Source organism: Talaromyces proteolyticus (assembly GCF_021365285.1).
Source record: "Talaromyces proteolyticus strain PMI_201 chromosome Unknown BGW36scaffold_10, whole genome shotgun sequence".
Taxonomy (NCBI): domain Eukaryota; kingdom Fungi; phylum Ascomycota; class Eurotiomycetes; order Eurotiales; family Trichocomaceae; genus Talaromyces; species Talaromyces proteolyticus.
In genome coordinates, this window is record NW_025764286.1 from 699,676 (window position 1) to 717,070 (window position 17,395).

Here is a 17,395-nt window from a genome sequence, read left to right on the forward strand (position 1 = left end):
ACCGGCTCCCTTTGCGACTTTGCGATTCAACATCCGACATCCATTTGTGTATCCTTGAAGCTGCGACTTAACTTTGCGACTTTGAATTCAGAAGCGAAACCTATCATTCATCATTCATCAGCCCAAAATGAGCAGGCTACTATCGCCACCGTCCGAGGAGGATCGTCCCGCATTCATTTCCGGCGAGTTCGTCCACATGCAAGACCCCATTCGCACCGCGGCGATCCATAAGAAAATACCAGAAATCCGTGTGCCAGAGGGTCCGCTGCCTTCTAGCAACTATGACCCAAGATCATGCAAACCCATAGATATCCAGGCATATCGTCCGCAGATACAGCAACTACGAAAAGAATATCCTACGACAAAAGCAAATATCAAGGCGCAAGAAGAAGCTGCGCGGCAAGTGAGGCGAAAATTGCAGGAAATCGATGATAAGATACGACAGGTGACGAAGGAGAAAAATAAAAAGAAGAAGGAGTGGGACATGGAATACAAGGTGCTTTCGAAATATCAAGCCAACAAACCACCGAAATAGTGCCGCCGTGAACATCCGCGCTCTTATCATGATGCTGGTTACAATCATGATATCGCAATATCGATAAAATCCTGGATTCCGTCAAGATCACACTATTTATGCCATATATGCTACGATCTCTATGAGACGTGATGCATCTCACAGCCTACAATCTGTCAAGGCGCATCCATCCCAACAGATGAGGTGTGGTAACATATCGGAAATCAACTGCCATTCCGTGCTCCACGAACAGACTCCCGGCCATAAACAGAGACATGATACTCGATATTATGAATCCTATCTGTCATGATAGTCATAAGTATCGACTCATTTCTAGGTCACCGCCTAAAATTGCAGTTCGGGCGTTAATTTCAAGAATCCATCATATAGAGAAAATGCATGAGTTACAGGGCGATTTGAGACGATGACATGGCCCGAAATATACCATCAAACTTTTGAATTCCTCATTAATAACTTGGTTCAACTGGTTCAATTTCATCTCTCTACGGGAATAACGTCTTCCTTAGCAGTGGTCTACTTTTCATCAACCCAAACCTTTTGCGTTGCTATTTCCAGTCTAGGACTAATTAAGACAAATGGAAATATATACTTTATATACAATTCAGATTATACACATTTTATAATAAGATTCAGTTTTCAGTGTTGATCAGATGTGCCATATGAGAAGATGGTAGATCATGTTTCTGATTGTTGTGCCACAATTGGTCGGTGGTTGTCGAACGATCACTGCTTCAATTAAGCCAGGCCTCCCACCTAATAACAGCCCTAAAACGAATCAAAAAATGCTACTTCACCAGGGTAACTAGGTCTCACCAGATGCACGTAGAGGTGTTATTCTACGCATACTGATTAGTCATTCGTCCTGACGAGGCTGGAGTCCATTAAGCAGAACCTCTGTGAGCCTGAGGGGGGCTCACCGTAAGTAATTCTCAAGCTTATATTTTCGGACTTTAGATTTATTTCAATAAGGAATAGTATATGTGCTTTTGCTGGTATTTACAGATTTCTTCATTCCTATGGAGTTATTGGTCACAAGTAGGAAAATATATAAAATACAAGAGAAGACGGTGGCATCGGCCATTGAAGCCCCTTTAATCACTAGCAGCAGAGCAGATCGCTTCAGCAGCAGACAAATTCTCGTTATATCGGTCTGGATAAGCAGATCCTTGAACCGTCTGGCATAGCTCACCAACATCCATAGTTTGCCATCCACTGACAGCCTGCATCTTGGCGAAGAACTGTGCCGCGGACCCGGCAGGGTCCATATCCGCGCTGATATCGGGATAGTACATGGCGCGCTGTTGGAAAATCCCAATGCTATCGTGGTCGCTGCCAACTGCATCGTACGGGTAATTCAATGACTCTGGGACGGCCTCGTTTGCGTAAACCAAAATGCTCGACTGTAGCCCAGTTACTAACCGTTGGCAAAAATTATATATTCAGAGATGGTTAGGATCGAAGCATACCTCGGTGAGAGCAGTTGCAATACCAGCAAGACAGCCTTGATGCCCAAGGTTCTCCTTCTCAGCCTCTGCGATAATGGCTTGGGCATGGGATGATTGTGTATCGTCAAGACCCGGGAGATTTCCACCACCACCACCACCACCGCACTCACCAGTGACGTAGCCGCTAGTACCAGTGCTAACATAGTAGTCAGTGACATAGCAGCCATCGGAAGTTTCATCCCAGAGGGAGTCTCCATTAACGTCATCTCCAGGAGCCTGGCAGGTGATTGAGACATCATCACCCGTGTTGTAGGTCTTCACAACCGAATAGCCTGTTCCAGGCCCTGAGCGGCAATTAAGACCATCAGTGTTAATGAGATAGGCGTTCGAGAGAGGAAGGAATGTAACGAGGGATAGTGCAATGAGCGAAGCAGCAAACATCTTCAAGGCAAGCAGCTCGTTTGAACTTTGCGAGAGGAATTGATGACTGTTTTCCTTGTAAAATTCAGTTTCGTATTTGATAATTGCTGATATTGAGATATTAGAGGGAAATGTAGCTCCTTTTATGCTTCATTTACAAGGCTTATCGGGAATGTTTCCCAATATTGCGAGATCGTATTGACAACCCCAAAACTCATCCTCACGTCCAAGCCACGGCATCTCTGCTCAACGGGATGTTGTATCAGATGTTGACCGGCGCCATGCTGGAAAGAAATTGCTGATACGACGTATGTTTAATCGCATTCAGCTCCGCATAGTAGATTTCATCTCTCATTCGCATATGGGGTATTCGAACGTCCCTGAATTGGCCCCCCAATAAGGGGGCCGGGGGCTAAAACTCGTATTGGACACAGAGTTCTCGAGAATTCGGGGATTATTTCAATTTCTACAATAAAGATATGATGTAGGACCATGTCGATTCTCCGGAAGGCTCGTGTTCCTGGATACATAAGTAGTGCCACTAATGCATATTCAGGCCAGGAGGTACAGGTACCAGTTGACATAGCCACCATTTAGCGATACACGTAGACGTAGATCTTCAAGCTAGATTAGTTAATTTTACATTTTCAGTCCATTGATGTTTAACCACTTTGCTGGCACTAGTTGGAAACTGACCGACTGCAGCTGAAGAACACTAGATATCTTTCTCGTTCTTGCCATTTCAAGCCTAAGCTTGCAGGACCAATGTTGAATTCGGAATATTCACCAGTCTAACATAATGATTGAAACTAGCAGAAGGGATCACCAAGTTATATTTTCATGATAGTCAAGATATAAGATGCACAACGTGATTTTCCCGGCGATAGTCAAGGAGGGTTGTCCCTCATTGAAGACAATTGGCTGTGTGGGGATTCGGGGTTCTGCATATTCCGCTCGGTCTAAGAAGACTGCTGCAACGGAGGAACATCCTGGCGTCTCATCGAGATCGACGCTGATCCAGTCGAAGGCGGGCTTTAACTGTCCTGGCTGAAATCCTGCTCTCGGCCCGTACTGAGCATTATTCGGCCGCCATAGACTGCCCCAAGCTTCTGGTCTTGCGTATTTTGGGTGAAATGTATGATCAGGAGGTGGCTGTTCAGAGCGTAGGATGCCCTCAAAAGGGCACATCCGGTACCCTGAAACCTGTAGATGGGAAGATGTACCTTCTGCTCTGACATGTCCTTTCTCCCGCCACACTGAAGAGGCAGATATGATTCAGTGACAACCTATCGTCACGTCAGGTCGTCTTACATCAGGCTTTCCGCCAGTACCATCTTCTTCCGCCGACTGGATAGGTACATACAGATATCTATCCGACTGCAGGTGTTAGCCAAGCAATATGAACTAGTACTTTGAAGTATCAATTGATCAAATATCCCTGCGGCAGATAAGTTGTAAATATACATGTATTTAAATTTATCTAAACTGTAAACATCACATTCTAGCGATCTCGCAGATACATTCACTACTCCACTGTTCCAGCCGTCGTATCAATATCCTCGACCTGTTTCGCACCACTCTTTTGCTGATGAGCCTGCGCCTGTGTTTCGCGTATAACACCCATCTCATCCAGATCCTTGCGCATACTCAACTTGACCACCTGTCTCAAACTCGACTGACTCGCGAACAAGAAATCAATCTGCTCAAGTGTCCTGCCAGCAGTTTCGGGGTACCAGAACCAGACGATAATGATAGTTGCCCAGTTGAGGACGCAAAACACTATATAGAGCTTCCAGCCTATGTTCTGGATGCCCACAGGAGTAATCTCGACGACCAGGAATGTAATCAGCCATTGCCATACCACGGATAGTGCGGAGCCGGATTGTCGGGTTCGAATGGGTAGGATTTCACTGGGGTACGCCCACATATTGGACATCCAGCCCCAGGTGAAGAATGCCTGTAATTGTTAGTAGAGTTATTAAAAAGTGTATTGATTTGTGATTGTAAGGATTAAATGAGAACCACATACCTGGAACATGTACAACATCACTACTGCAGCGATTCCGTTCTTCTTGCCCCCAGCCATGATAGTCAAGCCGGACATCAACATGCATGAGCCCATACCAAGACTTCCAATAATGAACAACTTCCGACGTCCGATCTTGTCAATAAGAAACCTAAAGTCCTTATCAGCCGAGATAGTCAAACATCAAACCGAACGAAACCGGTCCACTTACCAGGGAACAATAGAAGCAACAAGGAACCAAAGCTGCAGCCCGCCAGACAACAAAAGCGACTGATGCGAGCTCAGCCCGACACTATGAACCATCACATAAGGCGCATAGTAAGTGATGATATTGGTACCAGTGAACTCTTGAAGAGCTTGAGCGGAACACGCAATAGCAACACGCTGCCACCCCATGACGCCGCCATCTTTGAAGCAGTCTTTCCAGCTGCCAGTTTCCTCCTGCTCCAAAGCAATCGCGTCTTTGATCTCGGTGAATTCGACCTGGATATTCTCGTCGGAGGGAGTGCCGTCGCGCAAAAGACACACGACCTCAAGTGCTTCTTGGTCTCGGCCGTGGCTGGCGAGCCATCGAGGGCTTTCTGTACACAGAATTAGTATAAAATATCTAAATGGACAGATGCTAGTACAACAAGTGTGAGAGACGTACCCGGAAGACAGAAACACATCACGATCAACAAGATCGCAAAAATAATCTGAAACGCAATGGGGAACCGCCACTGGAAACTGCTTGAATATAGACTACACCCATAATCAATCCAATATGCAATGACAATGCCAACAATAAGCGCCGACAACTCCATGGCAATAGTGCGTCCGCGCAAATGTGCCGGGGTGCTTTCACACTGCCACACTGGCACGGCAGATGTAATACCACCCATTCCAAACCCAGTGACTATTCTGCCTACAATCATCTGTGCGCGGCCGTAAGACGAAGCCTGGATCACGGTGCCGATGATCAGGAAAAATGCACCCCAGGCAATTAATTGCCGTCGGCCCATGCTTTCTCCCCATACCGCCGATGCAAGTGCTCCAACCAGGCAGCCCAGTTCATACACGGCCACTATAAATCCGAGTAGAGTTGCGCCAGGGTTGCCCATGGTTTCGAGGAATAGGGTATCGGTTGTGAGGCCAGAGAAAACGCCATTGTCGTAGCCTGCACACTCGTTAGTAAACATAATTCAATTTACATGTACAAACATACATGTATTAGGAAATACAAACCAAATAATAAAAACCCAGTAGAACAGGCCGCTGTAATACCCATCACAAGGGGCATACCCCGAAGACCGAAATAAGGAGACATTTTATAACCCGTCAACTATTGGATATAATCTCTACCGGCTAAAAAGATTCACGTACACTGTTAAGCTGTCTTTGCAAGTGAGCCATGTCTGGCTATTTATTTTATGTATATGACTCGTGCACCATTCCAGCTCGGGCATATCCCCGTGAAAATCTTCATTAACTGTCGTTTCTCAGATCATTTCGAAGCAATAATTCTGGTCGAATGGTGGGGATCTCCACATGGAGGCATGGGGGTACAACTGGGGATTGTGGGGGTACATTAGTGTTGCTATGTCTCGCGCAAACTTGCTATGATAGTCTCGCCATTTATTTGCTACTCATACGGGAATGGGATATGGATGGGATCAGCAGTATTACCAAGCTTTTCTTCTTACACAGAGACTTATTTAAGTACATGTGGGACAAGGCCTGCCAAGAAAACGGCTCAACCACAAGCTTTTTTATCCATGAAAATATTGCTTGAGTGAATTGTGGATCAAGATTATTCAGAATGAAAGTCCACTCCATCTCGGACAAACGCCGAGCCGTAGCCGGAGTTCTCCCCACGCCATGGAGCGTAGGATTGCAAAGCGGAGACATCGCGTGTCTGATAATTTAATCATGTAAACGAGTCAGAAGACGAGGTTGAGTGTTGATATCTAGGTCGTAGATACTAGATAAATCGGACTCGCTGAGCTGTGAATATTCCGGCTCGGCACGAGCATCATAATTTGAAGTCGGGAGACTGGATAGCCAGAATATTTGATAAACTGTAGACTATTAAGATGGCAATTCTGAGCAACTACTACATCTCTATCTCCGCTGTCAAGCCTCAGGCTATCATAAGAACCGATTCTTCGCATAGGACTTGACGTGGACATACCAATAGGAATACACGAAACAATCTGTAGGAACAAATAACCTACATCATACTATAAACTCTCCATTGACCCTTGGTTCATGGATTAGAAAATTAGAGTGGTTTGAACATACCCCAAACGGTAACTGATCTCTTCGTTGACTTACCTGAACGCTAGAGAAAAAGAAATGAAAAGGCCCAGTCAGTGGATATTTGCTGGCTCATGACGACATAATAAACAACTTTTCGGCAATATTCAGGACGGCATATCACAGTTTGATGAAGCTCTGCTGGTCGAGGGGAAGAAATTGCTGCCAATGAACAAACCAATAACCAATGCGAAAATCCAACTCAGCACTCGCCCAAGCAAAGGCATGGCTAGATGACTCGTGGATGACTGGTTACGAACTCCATTCTCTGGGGCTAATGGGCCGACCATCTTCTTGATCGGGGCGATCTTCTCTTGTTGTGCGACGGTCAGTCCAGTGTGCATTGCTGGCAGACCGTCCATGCTGAACGCATTTTTGAGTGCCCAGTATCTGTAAATAAATAGGTCAAAAGTCAGTATAACGACGAATTCCGAGAGAAAGAAAAGGATGTATATGGGCACGGCAGAACCTTTCGAAACTCTCCTTTTCATTTCCAGCTTCATATTTCTTTGCTTTCTTCACGTGGTGGTCATTCAACGTATTCCGGAATTCTTTGAAATCAAAGAACGGCACCGAGAAGCCACACGACGAGCCGACTTGATGGATATCTACGACGATGATTGATCGTGTACCAGGCAGAAGCTGGACGGCGTGTTTGTCGACAAAGACCGAAAAGTCGCGAGTACCGTGCTCCAACACCCTGCCTTTTCCCCACAATCTCAAGATCCGGGGCGGGCCTTGGAAGGCGTTGAACATGATGGTGATGCGGCCATTTCCTTGTTCGTACAGATGACTGATGGTCTCGCTGCCGGAGCCGCTCAGGTCGAGATACCAAAAGGTGCGCTCGTCAATGATGCCGAAGTTGGGGCCGCCTTTGGGAGAAATGTTGACATGGCCCGAGCCAGACAGCGGAGCGGTGGCTACCCAGAATACTTTTTGATCACGGATCCAGTCAAAGAGACTGGCTGGGATGGCCTCGTAAAACACGCCCATGTTGCGTTTTATCTAGATGGTTTTGCTGCAAATACCAATTGTACATGTTGGGAGAGGAAATGTGAGTCAGTCCAGGTGGTGACATTGTGCGGGCTCGGCCGAAACCGGAGCCGTCTGTCCTGTCCTACATCTTCATGGCATGGATTGAAACAATTCTTTCAATATTGTCCAGTGTTTCCATCGCGCATCAAAAATACAAAACATGGATTCATGATAGTAATGATATTATGCTGAAGTATCTTATCTAGACGAGACTGTCGTGCATCAGTTGATGCATATAGACATTACGCAACACCAATCAGATGCCTCTCCGAGCACACTCCACAAAGAAGAAACCAAAGGCTTTAGACTTTCTTCTTCTTTTTTGCTCTCTCCTTTTTCGTACAGAACGGGACGCGCAATTGTGATCTGTATGGTGGACTAGTCGATAAGTAGCAGCTATCGATAAGCCTTACACAGGCGATGGATCACGGCGGATGGCCCAAGTTGAAACACGATCAGCAAAGCACGATCAGCAAAGCTACAAGAAACAGGTGACAGCGAACCACATGACCTCGTGGTCCGCACGCGACTCGTCGCACCTGATACATGCGCGATGGCGTGTTGAATGAGTCACCAGACTTCAGAACACGAACTATCGTAGGCGGTGTACGATATCACTCGACGGAGCGCAGAGATAAGCCGGTACCAGCCGAGGATAGTGACTCACGCGTTGGACAGTTTCATGGACGCGGTGGCGAGCAGCGGCCATTGGTGTTGTCGATGCATAGTAGCAAGTACTATGACGATACTTCCAAGAATTTTCTACTCGTTTTCAAATACCGTATCAAGAACAAGGCCACGGAATACTAAGGGAAAGAAGGAGGAAAGAGATCGGAAACGCCGTTTCGAGACGGGAAAAACGTGGGCACCGCCACCAGGCTCAGTGGCGCTGTGTGAGGCGCAGCACTGCCAGCAAAGCTTGCATGTGCTACTGGTACTTCACATATATGCTAATTAATATTATAGTACCTGCTGTCTTGCCTAGACTGAACCATCGTTCTTGTTGTGTCCCGACACATAATAAAAGTACTATTCTGAGTGAGACTTGGCCATAACAGTCTCGACCAGTCTGACTCAAACCAAGCAGGACAGTACCGAACACACAAATACAGATGTCCTCATCAGAACAAACACCAATCAGCAGCATAAACACAGCTTGTTCGCGCTGTGGCGCCCGCTGGTCAACACGGACGCTCCGAGCTCAGCCCAATGGCCGATCGTAGCGGGGGTCTGTCAGCTCGAGTGTGCCCAAGCGCCAATTTAGCCCTGCCAATGGCTGTCGGTTCTCTCCCTCCAGCCCAGCCTAGCTGTAATTCGTGATTACAATCGATTACAGATGTACAGATACAGTACTCGGATTCAGAACGGTGGGTTAGCAATGCTGATCAGGTCAGTGAAATGTAGTATGGTATCGAATCCTATGTATAGAAAAATATAGTGCATTCTACATATGTACCTGTATTTGACTATATTTGAAGCCTGTTTTGTGGCGGCACGTTCCGTGGTTCTGCGCCGTGCTGTACGGAGTATAAACTATTTGGATATACTTCTCGCCGACGCTGACCGAGCCGTGCAGACCCCAGGCTCAGCTCAAACTCGCGTAGATCGGATTATCATCAGCTATACATCGGGACTGGCTCTCGAACAGACCATCTGCATAAACCGTTCATCCATTCATACAAGCTGTTGACGGGGTGCTCCGTATTTTACCACCTGAAGTTTTGAAACCTGTCGCACAGTTCAATATTCGAAGATACATATGTATGTATTCGCGACATGCCTATTCCGGTCGTTCTACAGAGTCTTCGATGCGAGACGTTGGCTTGCATGCTAATAATATACTCTCGAATTCTTCAGCCCAAAAATGTGACAGCGAGCCCCATAAATACTGTTTCAACGGGGCCCCGAGCGAGTCCCGGAGCGCGGATAGGCGCCGCATACATCGGACTCTGTCAATGTGTGTCGCCAGCCGCCGACTCAAATACGATCCTCGTAAACCATTATGCTTGTGACGTCGTAAGTTCAAAATAATCTTCTCAAGTCACCTAAATAAGATCCGGTAATTGCTGGTCAAGCATGGGAAATGCTTGGTTACTGAGCAAAATTACAAGCCGTAGCACAGTATCATAACCCTAGGCTACTTAGTTACAGGCTTATACATAGTTACTGACAATACAGACTCGCAGTAGTGAAAACTGAAAACTAAAAGCAAGACAGCCGTGCCACCGTAACTGAGCCCACGCTATGCGCCTGCAGCATCATTGAATGCAACTGCAGGCGATCGCGACACTCCACAATCCCAACTAAATATGCACAATGCAAAATTCGGACTAAACCGATCCCCACGGACCTGCAGAAGGGAAATGCGCTTCCAGGTTGGCTCCCCCCAAAGAAAAATCCTTTCGCGGTCACGCTGCCTCAGTATTATGTATTACTATAACTAACCCTCGCTCCCATCTCTCTTGCCTCTTCTGGCTATCTCGTTATTCATGTTGCTAACGTCCTTTCTTTTATAACCACTTTTTTTATTATCTTTCATTCTTAATATTATACAGCACGCTTTCGCCCACACTCGACTACCAGACCAAATAAACTATACTTCCTCTTTCGGCCTTCCCGATAACTGGTTACCCTAATCGAAGACTATCTACCCAAACAGTGAACCCGACAGTGAACCTTCGTGGGCGAATGTTGCGCTTATAATCTTCTTTTCATAAGCCTTTTCTTCTTATAATTGATACACATATCTCGGAAACTTTCCTCGTCAAACGCTTGCACGTCAACCCTCTAATCATAATGCCGACGGCCCTGCTGCCCGCCTCCGCGGCAGCATTTGCTCCTCGTGGCAACCCCAACGTGGTGCTCGGCTCCAAGGTCGAGTCCTGGCTCACCATGACTCTGAAGCGAGTCAACCGCGTGAAGCGACCCCTCAACAACGTCACCCAACACACCCGATGCCTGACAGAGACTCTATCCTCGCCAAACGCTATCTGGACCTTGTGCTCTCTCATGTTCCCCAATGCGCCCGACACCGAGCTTCGCAGAGATGACAATCCTCTAATCGAGGGCTTATTCAACTACCAGATGATCCACATCGAGGCGTATGTTGTGCATGTCGACATGGTTTCGCAGAACGAAGTTGCTTTTAAACTAACTCCCGAGACCATTGAATCGCTGGTCGACTTTCACAAAGACATCTTCTCCGTAGACACGGCGGCTGCCACCTGGGATTGGGCTGACAAGGATACCCAGCTCAAAAAGCTGCAGGAAGAGTTCGTCCAGTCGGCCAACAAGTTCATCTATCGCACCAACGTTCAGGCTCTGGAGGGACTGGAAGAGGATGGCGCCGGCGAGCTGCTGAGCGGCCGAAGTGATGATGCGAAGGCTTCCATCCTGGGGCTCTTCGTCCCTCTGCTTCCTCCCCCTCCCCGTGTGGTTGATATCGTCCGTCCGGCACCTCTCCTGCCTAGTTCTACGCTTGCCGAAGAATGGTGGACAAGCCCCGTACAGCAGCATCAAGTGATGCCTGTGGAAGCATGGAAGGTGGTTCCATCCAGCCCTAGCCCAGTGTCGACGTGCGACACGACTCCCAACATGTGGACGAGCATGCCGATGCAAGAGGCTCAGTTGCCATCGCCAGCACCTTCGTTCAGCATGCCATACACAACCGCGCCGTTCGACACGACACAGTTCTACAGCACCCCCAACACCATGGCTGCTGCCCTGGCGTCACTGCCACTTCCAAGCATGCTTGTTCAGCCGTGCAGCACGGCGGCGTCGATGGCTGGGTTCGGTTTCAACGATCGCTACCAAGACTTTGCTGCCATGTCCTACGGCACTACCATGTAGGTTGTTGCAGATGCGTCAAGAAACGAACCGTGTACCACCAAGAAGCCAGCCACCTCCATGACACCACCGACCCTCGCCAATGATATACAGAATTTTGCATGCGGGCATCAGCATCTGAAAGCATATAATGCCGGCGTTAAGCGTTGATCCGATTCCGAGATATCGTGATACTCCTCTTGTTTGAACCACAACAATATCGTTGCATCTGATTTTGACTCGTCGATCTTAGCTCTGATTTTTCTCTTTTTTTTTTCCAGTTTCCTCTGATTTCAGCAAGCGTTGTTTTTTTTGCATAAGAACCGGCGGGTCGGCTATCTGGACTTTCTTTCCCCAGACTCCTTGCAGGAGAACTGACGAGAACATTTCATGTTATCAAAGACTTATAAGCCTCGCGGCTGCATATGACTGCATGTATCATTTTTATTCTGCTGTCGCATGTTTGAGACGACGGTGGGGGTGAACACAAAAAGAAACTGGGTCGAGATTCATCGGCTAGTTCCATGATTACCATCCCAGAGACTTGAAAGCTGTTCCAAACCACCTCGTCGTACGTTTCATTTCAATACTGGGTATTGAACTGGCAGCTTTGTTAATTTCAAAGCTGGTGAAATTGGATATAACTGCGACAGCGCGATTTCTGGTGGTATCTGGTATGCCACTAATTCGCATTATCGAGAATTTTGCCAGAGTGTCATGGACAAAGCAGGAAGGAATTACTGAGATTAACAGTCCGTGACTGCTCTTCTCGTTAATACCCATCCCACACACCTCCTCACTTTGTCCACTACACACGGTTATCTCGATCTAATAGGCTCATCCCCTATTCTCCAGGCTGGAAATATATTTTTATTATTTAGCATAACATTTATTCCTGGAGACGCCCGAGCATTGACATCCAGTCCACTGTGTGGATAGGAATGCGTCAAGCCGGGAAAAAGATGCTGGACAATATTATCAATTGAATTCAATTGAAATACACAACACTCTCTACAGGTCTGATTCGATTCGTGACCTCCCCACTTAGGCTGGCTCTTTGAAGGGGATTTCGTTTGCACTCTACTATCTTTTTATCTCTGCTCTGCAATGCTGTATCTACCTGATTCAGTTCATAATTATATAGTGAATAGCAAAAAAAAGTGTGGACATTGAGTGCTTGCGTAGATGATTAATTAATATCTCCATTACATTCATTAGCTAGTTAGTTATACAGTTGATTGCAAACATGGTGCACACATTTAACTTTTTCAATTGTTTCTCATAATGGCAACCCTAACCTTTATCAGGTAACGCTTCGGAATAACTATGTTCCAGAGTTTCTCTTAACCGTAATTCATCATTAAATAACGTGGTGTCCATCTCGCATGTGTAAGCAATTCATGGTTCACTAAAAGCTTATGCTCACATCGAGTGCCTTTATATTCATGTCTTCCATTCTGTATTTACAATAGGGGCCTAGCTCGGAGTTTTGAAAGAAGCAACTGGGTAAAGCAATACTCTGCTGATCATTCTTCTTAGCTTGTTAGATACTTCACCTGACTTGTACAATACCAACCCACTCAGACACACCACCGACCGACTATATCAATTGATATAAGTATATGTCGGGGTATGTGGGGTGGTGGGCGTATCGAGCCACCAATACCGGGCTGATGGGACCAAAGTCTGGGGTCTATGACCCCTTCGATGGCAAACCCCATTACAAGAAACAGATTTGACACTCCGATGTTTCCCCCATTATTTCTCTTTACCCTATTATCAATACCTTCTCTCAACTATGTCAAATGTTCCTCCAAGAGCTAGCCAGCGAGGCTCTTGGACTGAAAAGTCATCAATCCGCGTTGAAATCTAGGCGACGATCAGAGGCCAGCTTACAAACACTTATTCTGTTCTCTAATTTCTATCCACGGCTTCAGAAGCTGTCGTTCAATCAAGCTCCACGCATATGCCAAGTGTAGATACTATTTCAGCTGGACTTGTCTCCGGCATAGAAGGAAGTTCCCTCACAGTGAAAATCGTCGTGGCGGTCGCCCTGTCCATCGCCTTGTACAATGCAATTGAACTTGTCCTGCTGATTTTTTGCACCTTCCACCGCTATCATGGGCTCTATTTCTGGTCCTTACTGATATCTAATGTCTGTGGGGTCATCCCCACTACTATTGGTGCTGTGCTGCATTTTTTCTTGATTGGGCCACTTTGGCTGGCGTTGACAATCTCTCATGTTGGCTTCTACGCCATGGTCCCCGTCCAATCTCTGGTCCTCTATTCTCGACTGCACCTGGTTTTCCATGATGAAAAACGCCTCCGGTATATCCTTTATCTGATCATCATTGACGCACTCCTCTTCCTTCCTGCAACCACGACCACTATGTATGGATCAGCATACGTCCAAAATCTGCAGTGGAATAAGGCATATCAGGTGGTGGAGCGTCTCCAGGTGACTGGATTCTGCATTCAAGAATTCCTAATTTCCTGCTTGTACATCCGGGAAGCCGTCAAATTGCTGCGGTTAAACCCCGAGAAGGGCAGCCGTCAGAAAAATATCATGTATCAGCTTGTGGCGATCAACTTGATCATCATCCTCATGGACATCGGCATCCTGGTCTGGGAATACCTGGGCTTTTACTACCTACAAGTATCCCTGAAATCGCTGGTCTACAGTATCAAGCTGAAGCTTGAATTTGCTGTTTTAGGGAAACTTGTCACTATCACAAGATTGCATACCCAGGAGGCCATACACAGTGATCCAGCAATAGCCCCTGTTTTCGTCAAGCCGGATTATTCGAAATCAACTTGTCCTACAGGCCACAATGAATGAAGAGATGGCCTACCATTGATCTCTTACTTACATTCAAAGGACGCCCTATCGAGCGAGGCAAGAAAACACGCTTAAATCATAGAAAATACCGTGCATTTATATATATTACAGAAACCAGAAACAGAGGCTTCGGAATAACTTTACAAACATAGTTTAGTGTTGAGAGACAACCGAACATTTTAAAGCGTGCACCGTTTCTGCAATTAGCTGTAATTATAAATATAATGATTATCGATTTTAAGCATAATATATAGCTGTATACATCGGCGTCGGCACAATCGGCGCATCGGCTCCGGGCGGCTTAATTAGAGTTGGCTGCCCTAGTGCAAAGGCATTCGGATCCCCGCCAGCTCCGATGACGTCAAACTGTGCTGCTGCCTCCACGAAATATAAACTTGAAACACAACCGACGTCAGCTGTATCCTGCATACTAGCTTGTGTATTTTCTTGTTATTATACCATTTCTTTTCTTGGCTTGTCAATTTCCTCTATCATTGTCGCTTATTTTAAAGAATTGCGTGCGAGAACCTAATGGCCGAGCTTCACAATGCACTGTCATACCTTGGCCCTGTGTCCTGGGACACCATCCCCATTTCGTCCCCAGACGAGCTGCTCAAATACACTCAGGGAGTGTTCAGTCAAGCTAGCCTTGCCATTGAATCCGTACCAGAACAAACCCCCTCTACCGATGCTGACAGCAACAGCGGCAGCAGCAGCAGAACATCCATACAACAGCTCTCCGAGCCCGAGTTTTCGAATTTACGCAAAGAATGGGGCAAACCACTTAAGATGAACAACGCCAAAGAAAACCCGCTGAATATCCCAATGTACAAAATGCAGGGAAAGGATGGCAAGGGAGCCTGGTTTGCGCGACGCAGTGTGCACAAGGGCCTGCCATTTGCGCGGTGGAAGGCTAAGATGAAGGTGGAATTAGAGGAGACGTTGAAGGGCAGACAGGAGGAGTTGAAACGCGGACAACAAACTCCCACGATGAGTGTGCGTGGAATCGGGTGTGATGAGAAGTTGGAGGATAATCTTCGTGTTAGAGACTCAACGAGCGGTGAGGATGTGGCGCTGTTGGAGGTTTATAAATTATCGGCGCAGTTTCCGGGGCCGACTACGGCGAGGGATTTTGTCACCTTGGTTATGACTACGGATTCGATATTAGAGGGTCAGGAAGCGGAAGGGGGAAATATGTTTATGGTTGTTTCGAAACCATGTAGTCATCCTGAGGCACCGCCGCGGGATGGCTATATCCGTGGCCAGTACGAGTCTGTTGAGTTGATACGGGAACTGTCATCCCAAGAGTCAGAGTCTACAGGTCAAACTGGAAAAGCTACGGATGAGTCTGCCAGTTCCGCAGATGATCAGAATAACCCTAACCCAGTGGAATGGATTATGATTACGAGAAGCGACCCAGGCGGAAGCGTTCCAAAGTGGATGGTCGAGCGTGGAACACCCAAAAGTATAACCGGGGATGCAGTCAAGTTTCTGAATTGGGCATCGCAGCCAGATGTCTCTGATAAAGGAGACACAGCTGATATCCTTGAAGTCACGCAGGACGTGGAAGGCCAACAACGAATAACCGCCGGTAATGGAAGCGTGCCAGACATTGATGGAACAGCAGTGGTATATCAACAGCCCGATGCTATCGGAACTGAGAATAAGGGTGCAGAACAGATAAATCAATCCATAGCTAGTTTCCAAGACACCGACGGAACAAGTACTGGATTGTGGTCTAGTGTGACTAATATGATCAACGCAGGAATAGAGAGCTACGTCCCTGAGGCAGTTTCCAACTACATTCCTGGCCAATTGCCGCAGTTTTCCGATAACGAAGATCGTGACAGGGCAGTGTCGAAAAAGAGCGAGGCTGATAAGGAAAATGACGACGATACTAGTTCTCTAGCCAGTAACGACAGTTTCACCAGTGCTGAATCCAACTTCCCTCCTTCCGTATCCACAAATCACCTTCGCCCTGATTCTATAAAAGACTCGTTCAAGTCAAGTGCTGTATCGGGGTCATCTCATGACACAGATGGGGCCGAAGCTATAATCACAGCACAAAAAGATACCAAGACAAAGCCATCATCAAAAGAAAAGGATCTAGCCAAGCTGCAGTCTCGAAAGAGAGAAATTGAAACAAAACTAACAACAATCCAATCCGAAATCGAAGCACTCGGGGGAACAGTGGTTAAAGATGCCACCTCCGGTGCTAGTGATAACGAAAGTGACCACACAAGCACGAGCAGCGCTGGTTTGAATACTAAAAACCAGGACAACGACGCAAAAGCCGTCGTTCCGGACCAGAAAAGAATTGCGCGACTATCCCGAACAGAAGCCAAACTGAATTCGCAGTTACGCAAAATCGATGAGCAGCAGCTTAAACTCGTGAAAAAGATGGAGGCTCGTCAACACAAAACTGCGGAACGAGAGGAGAAGGCACGTTCGCGGTCGGAGGTGGAGAGCCTCCGGAAAGAAGTCTCAGCTCTGAAAACAGAGGTGCGAGAGTTGCGAGGCGAGCGGCAGAAATGGCTTGATATATTGAATAGCCTGCAGAAGGAGCTGACGGCCAACAGGAATGATGATTAACACATGCATATTGGTTACAGGCGTTTGCTTGAGGTTGCACTTGTTCATGCATTTTGCATAGGGTTGATTGTTTAAAACACATATATCATATTGCATTATCACACTGTCTAGCCTTTCTGCAAGATACACGACCCTAGCCTCAAATTACATACGATGATCTAGATCCAAACCTAAGAGCTTTCTCTTGGATGAATGCAATCAACTGCTTGACACATCTACCATTAGTGTCCTTCCCTTGAGACTTGCCCAGATCTTTATTGGTAAAGGCATCCATTCCTCCGCAGACGCTGCTGGATGAAGTCGCAAACTGGCGAAGCAGTCCACCGTGCGGTAGATTTCGGGTATTTCAGTCGGCATACCAGCACAGAGAGCAGCTCAAATCC

At 46.9% G+C, this 17,395-nt stretch overlaps 7 protein-coding genes across 7 annotated transcripts; 4 read left to right on the plus strand and 3 right to left on the minus strand.

Annotated features, from left to right (window-relative positions):
• The first annotated feature begins 24 nt into the window (after positions 1-24).
• On the plus strand, positions 25-737 carry BGW36DRAFT_28351 (uncharacterized protein). Its single transcript, XM_046210225.1, has one exon. The coding sequence runs from the start codon at positions 128-130 to the stop codon at positions 533-535; it is 408 nt and encodes a 135-aa protein (XP_046068704.1). The 5' UTR covers positions 25-127; the 3' UTR covers positions 536-737.
• Positions 738-1,489: 752 nt separating this feature from the next.
• Positions 1,490-2,421, minus strand: BGW36DRAFT_436578 (uncharacterized protein; the record flags this gene model as incomplete). The annotated part of the gene is made up of 2 exons (XM_046221453.1): positions 1,490-1,935; positions 2,002-2,421. The coding sequence occupies 2 exons, from the start codon at positions 2,419-2,421 to the stop codon at positions 1,627-1,629; spliced, it is 729 nt and encodes a 242-aa protein (XP_046068705.1). The 3' UTR covers positions 1,490-1,626.
• A 1,453-nt stretch (positions 2,422-3,874) lies between these two features.
• Positions 3,875-5,878, minus strand: BGW36DRAFT_385223 (putative sugar transporter). Its single transcript, XM_046216889.1, has 5 exons — positions 5,651-5,878; positions 5,076-5,582; positions 4,638-5,007; positions 4,430-4,577; positions 3,875-4,357 (listed from the first exon to the last, which is right to left on the minus strand). Exons 1-5 carry the CDS (start codon positions 5,730-5,732, stop codon positions 3,926-3,928), a joined length of 1,539 nt encoding a protein of 512 aa, XP_046068706.1. The 5' UTR covers positions 5,733-5,878; the 3' UTR covers positions 3,875-3,925.
• Positions 5,879-6,774: 896 nt separating this feature from the next.
• Positions 6,775-7,714, minus strand: BGW36DRAFT_399616 (pyridoxamine phosphate oxidase family protein; the record flags this gene model as incomplete). Its single annotated transcript, XM_046218541.1, has 3 exons — positions 6,775-6,814; positions 6,971-7,111; positions 7,191-7,714. The coding sequence occupies 3 exons, from the start codon at positions 7,712-7,714 to the stop codon at positions 6,775-6,777; spliced, it is 705 nt and encodes a 234-aa protein (XP_046068707.1).
• Positions 7,715-10,552: 2,838 nt separating this feature from the next.
• Positions 10,553-11,605, plus strand: BGW36DRAFT_301917 (uncharacterized protein; the record flags this gene model as incomplete). The annotated part of the gene is made up of 1 exon (XM_046211730.1): positions 10,553-11,605. The coding sequence occupies one exon, from the start codon at positions 10,553-10,555 to the stop codon at positions 11,603-11,605; it is 1,053 nt and encodes a 350-aa protein (XP_046068708.1).
• Positions 11,606-13,334: 1,729 nt separating this feature from the next.
• Positions 13,335-14,458, plus strand: BGW36DRAFT_28506 (uncharacterized protein). The gene has a single exon (XM_046210287.1). It carries the CDS (start codon positions 13,548-13,550, stop codon positions 14,418-14,420), a length of 873 nt encoding a protein of 290 aa, XP_046068709.1. The 5' UTR covers positions 13,335-13,547; the 3' UTR covers positions 14,421-14,458.
• Positions 14,459-14,951: 493 nt separating this feature from the next.
• On the plus strand, positions 14,952-17,012 carry BGW36DRAFT_302666 (uncharacterized protein; the record flags this gene model as incomplete). The annotated part of the gene is made up of 2 exons (XM_046211814.1): positions 14,952-15,983; positions 16,062-17,012. The coding sequence occupies 2 exons, from the start codon at positions 14,952-14,954 to the stop codon at positions 17,010-17,012; spliced, it is 1,983 nt and encodes a 660-aa protein (XP_046068710.1).
• Positions 17,013-17,395: the final 383 nt, after the last annotated feature.

Bases quoted from the DNA above. Each gene is read 5' to 3' on its own strand.
- BGW36DRAFT_28351 (XM_046210225.1), top strand. From the start codon at position 128: ATGAGCAGGCTACTATCGCCACCGTCCGAGGAGGATCGTCCCGCATTC.
- BGW36DRAFT_385223 (XM_046216889.1), bottom strand. From the start codon at position 5,732: ATGTCTCCTTATTTCGGTCTTCGGGGTATGCCCCTTGTGATGGGTATT. The intron at 5,008-5,075 runs GTACGTCTCTCA...TTCTGTGTACAG, and splicing joins GATGTGTTTCTGTCTTCCGG to AAAGCCCTCGATGGCTCGCC. The intron at 4,578-4,637 runs GTAAGTGGACCG...TAAGGACTTTAG, and splicing joins GTTGCTTCTATTGTTCCCTG to GTTTCTTATTGACAAGATCG.
- BGW36DRAFT_28506 (XM_046210287.1), top strand. From the start codon at position 13,548: ATGCCAAGTGTAGATACTATTTCAGCTGGACTTGTCTCCGGCATAGAA.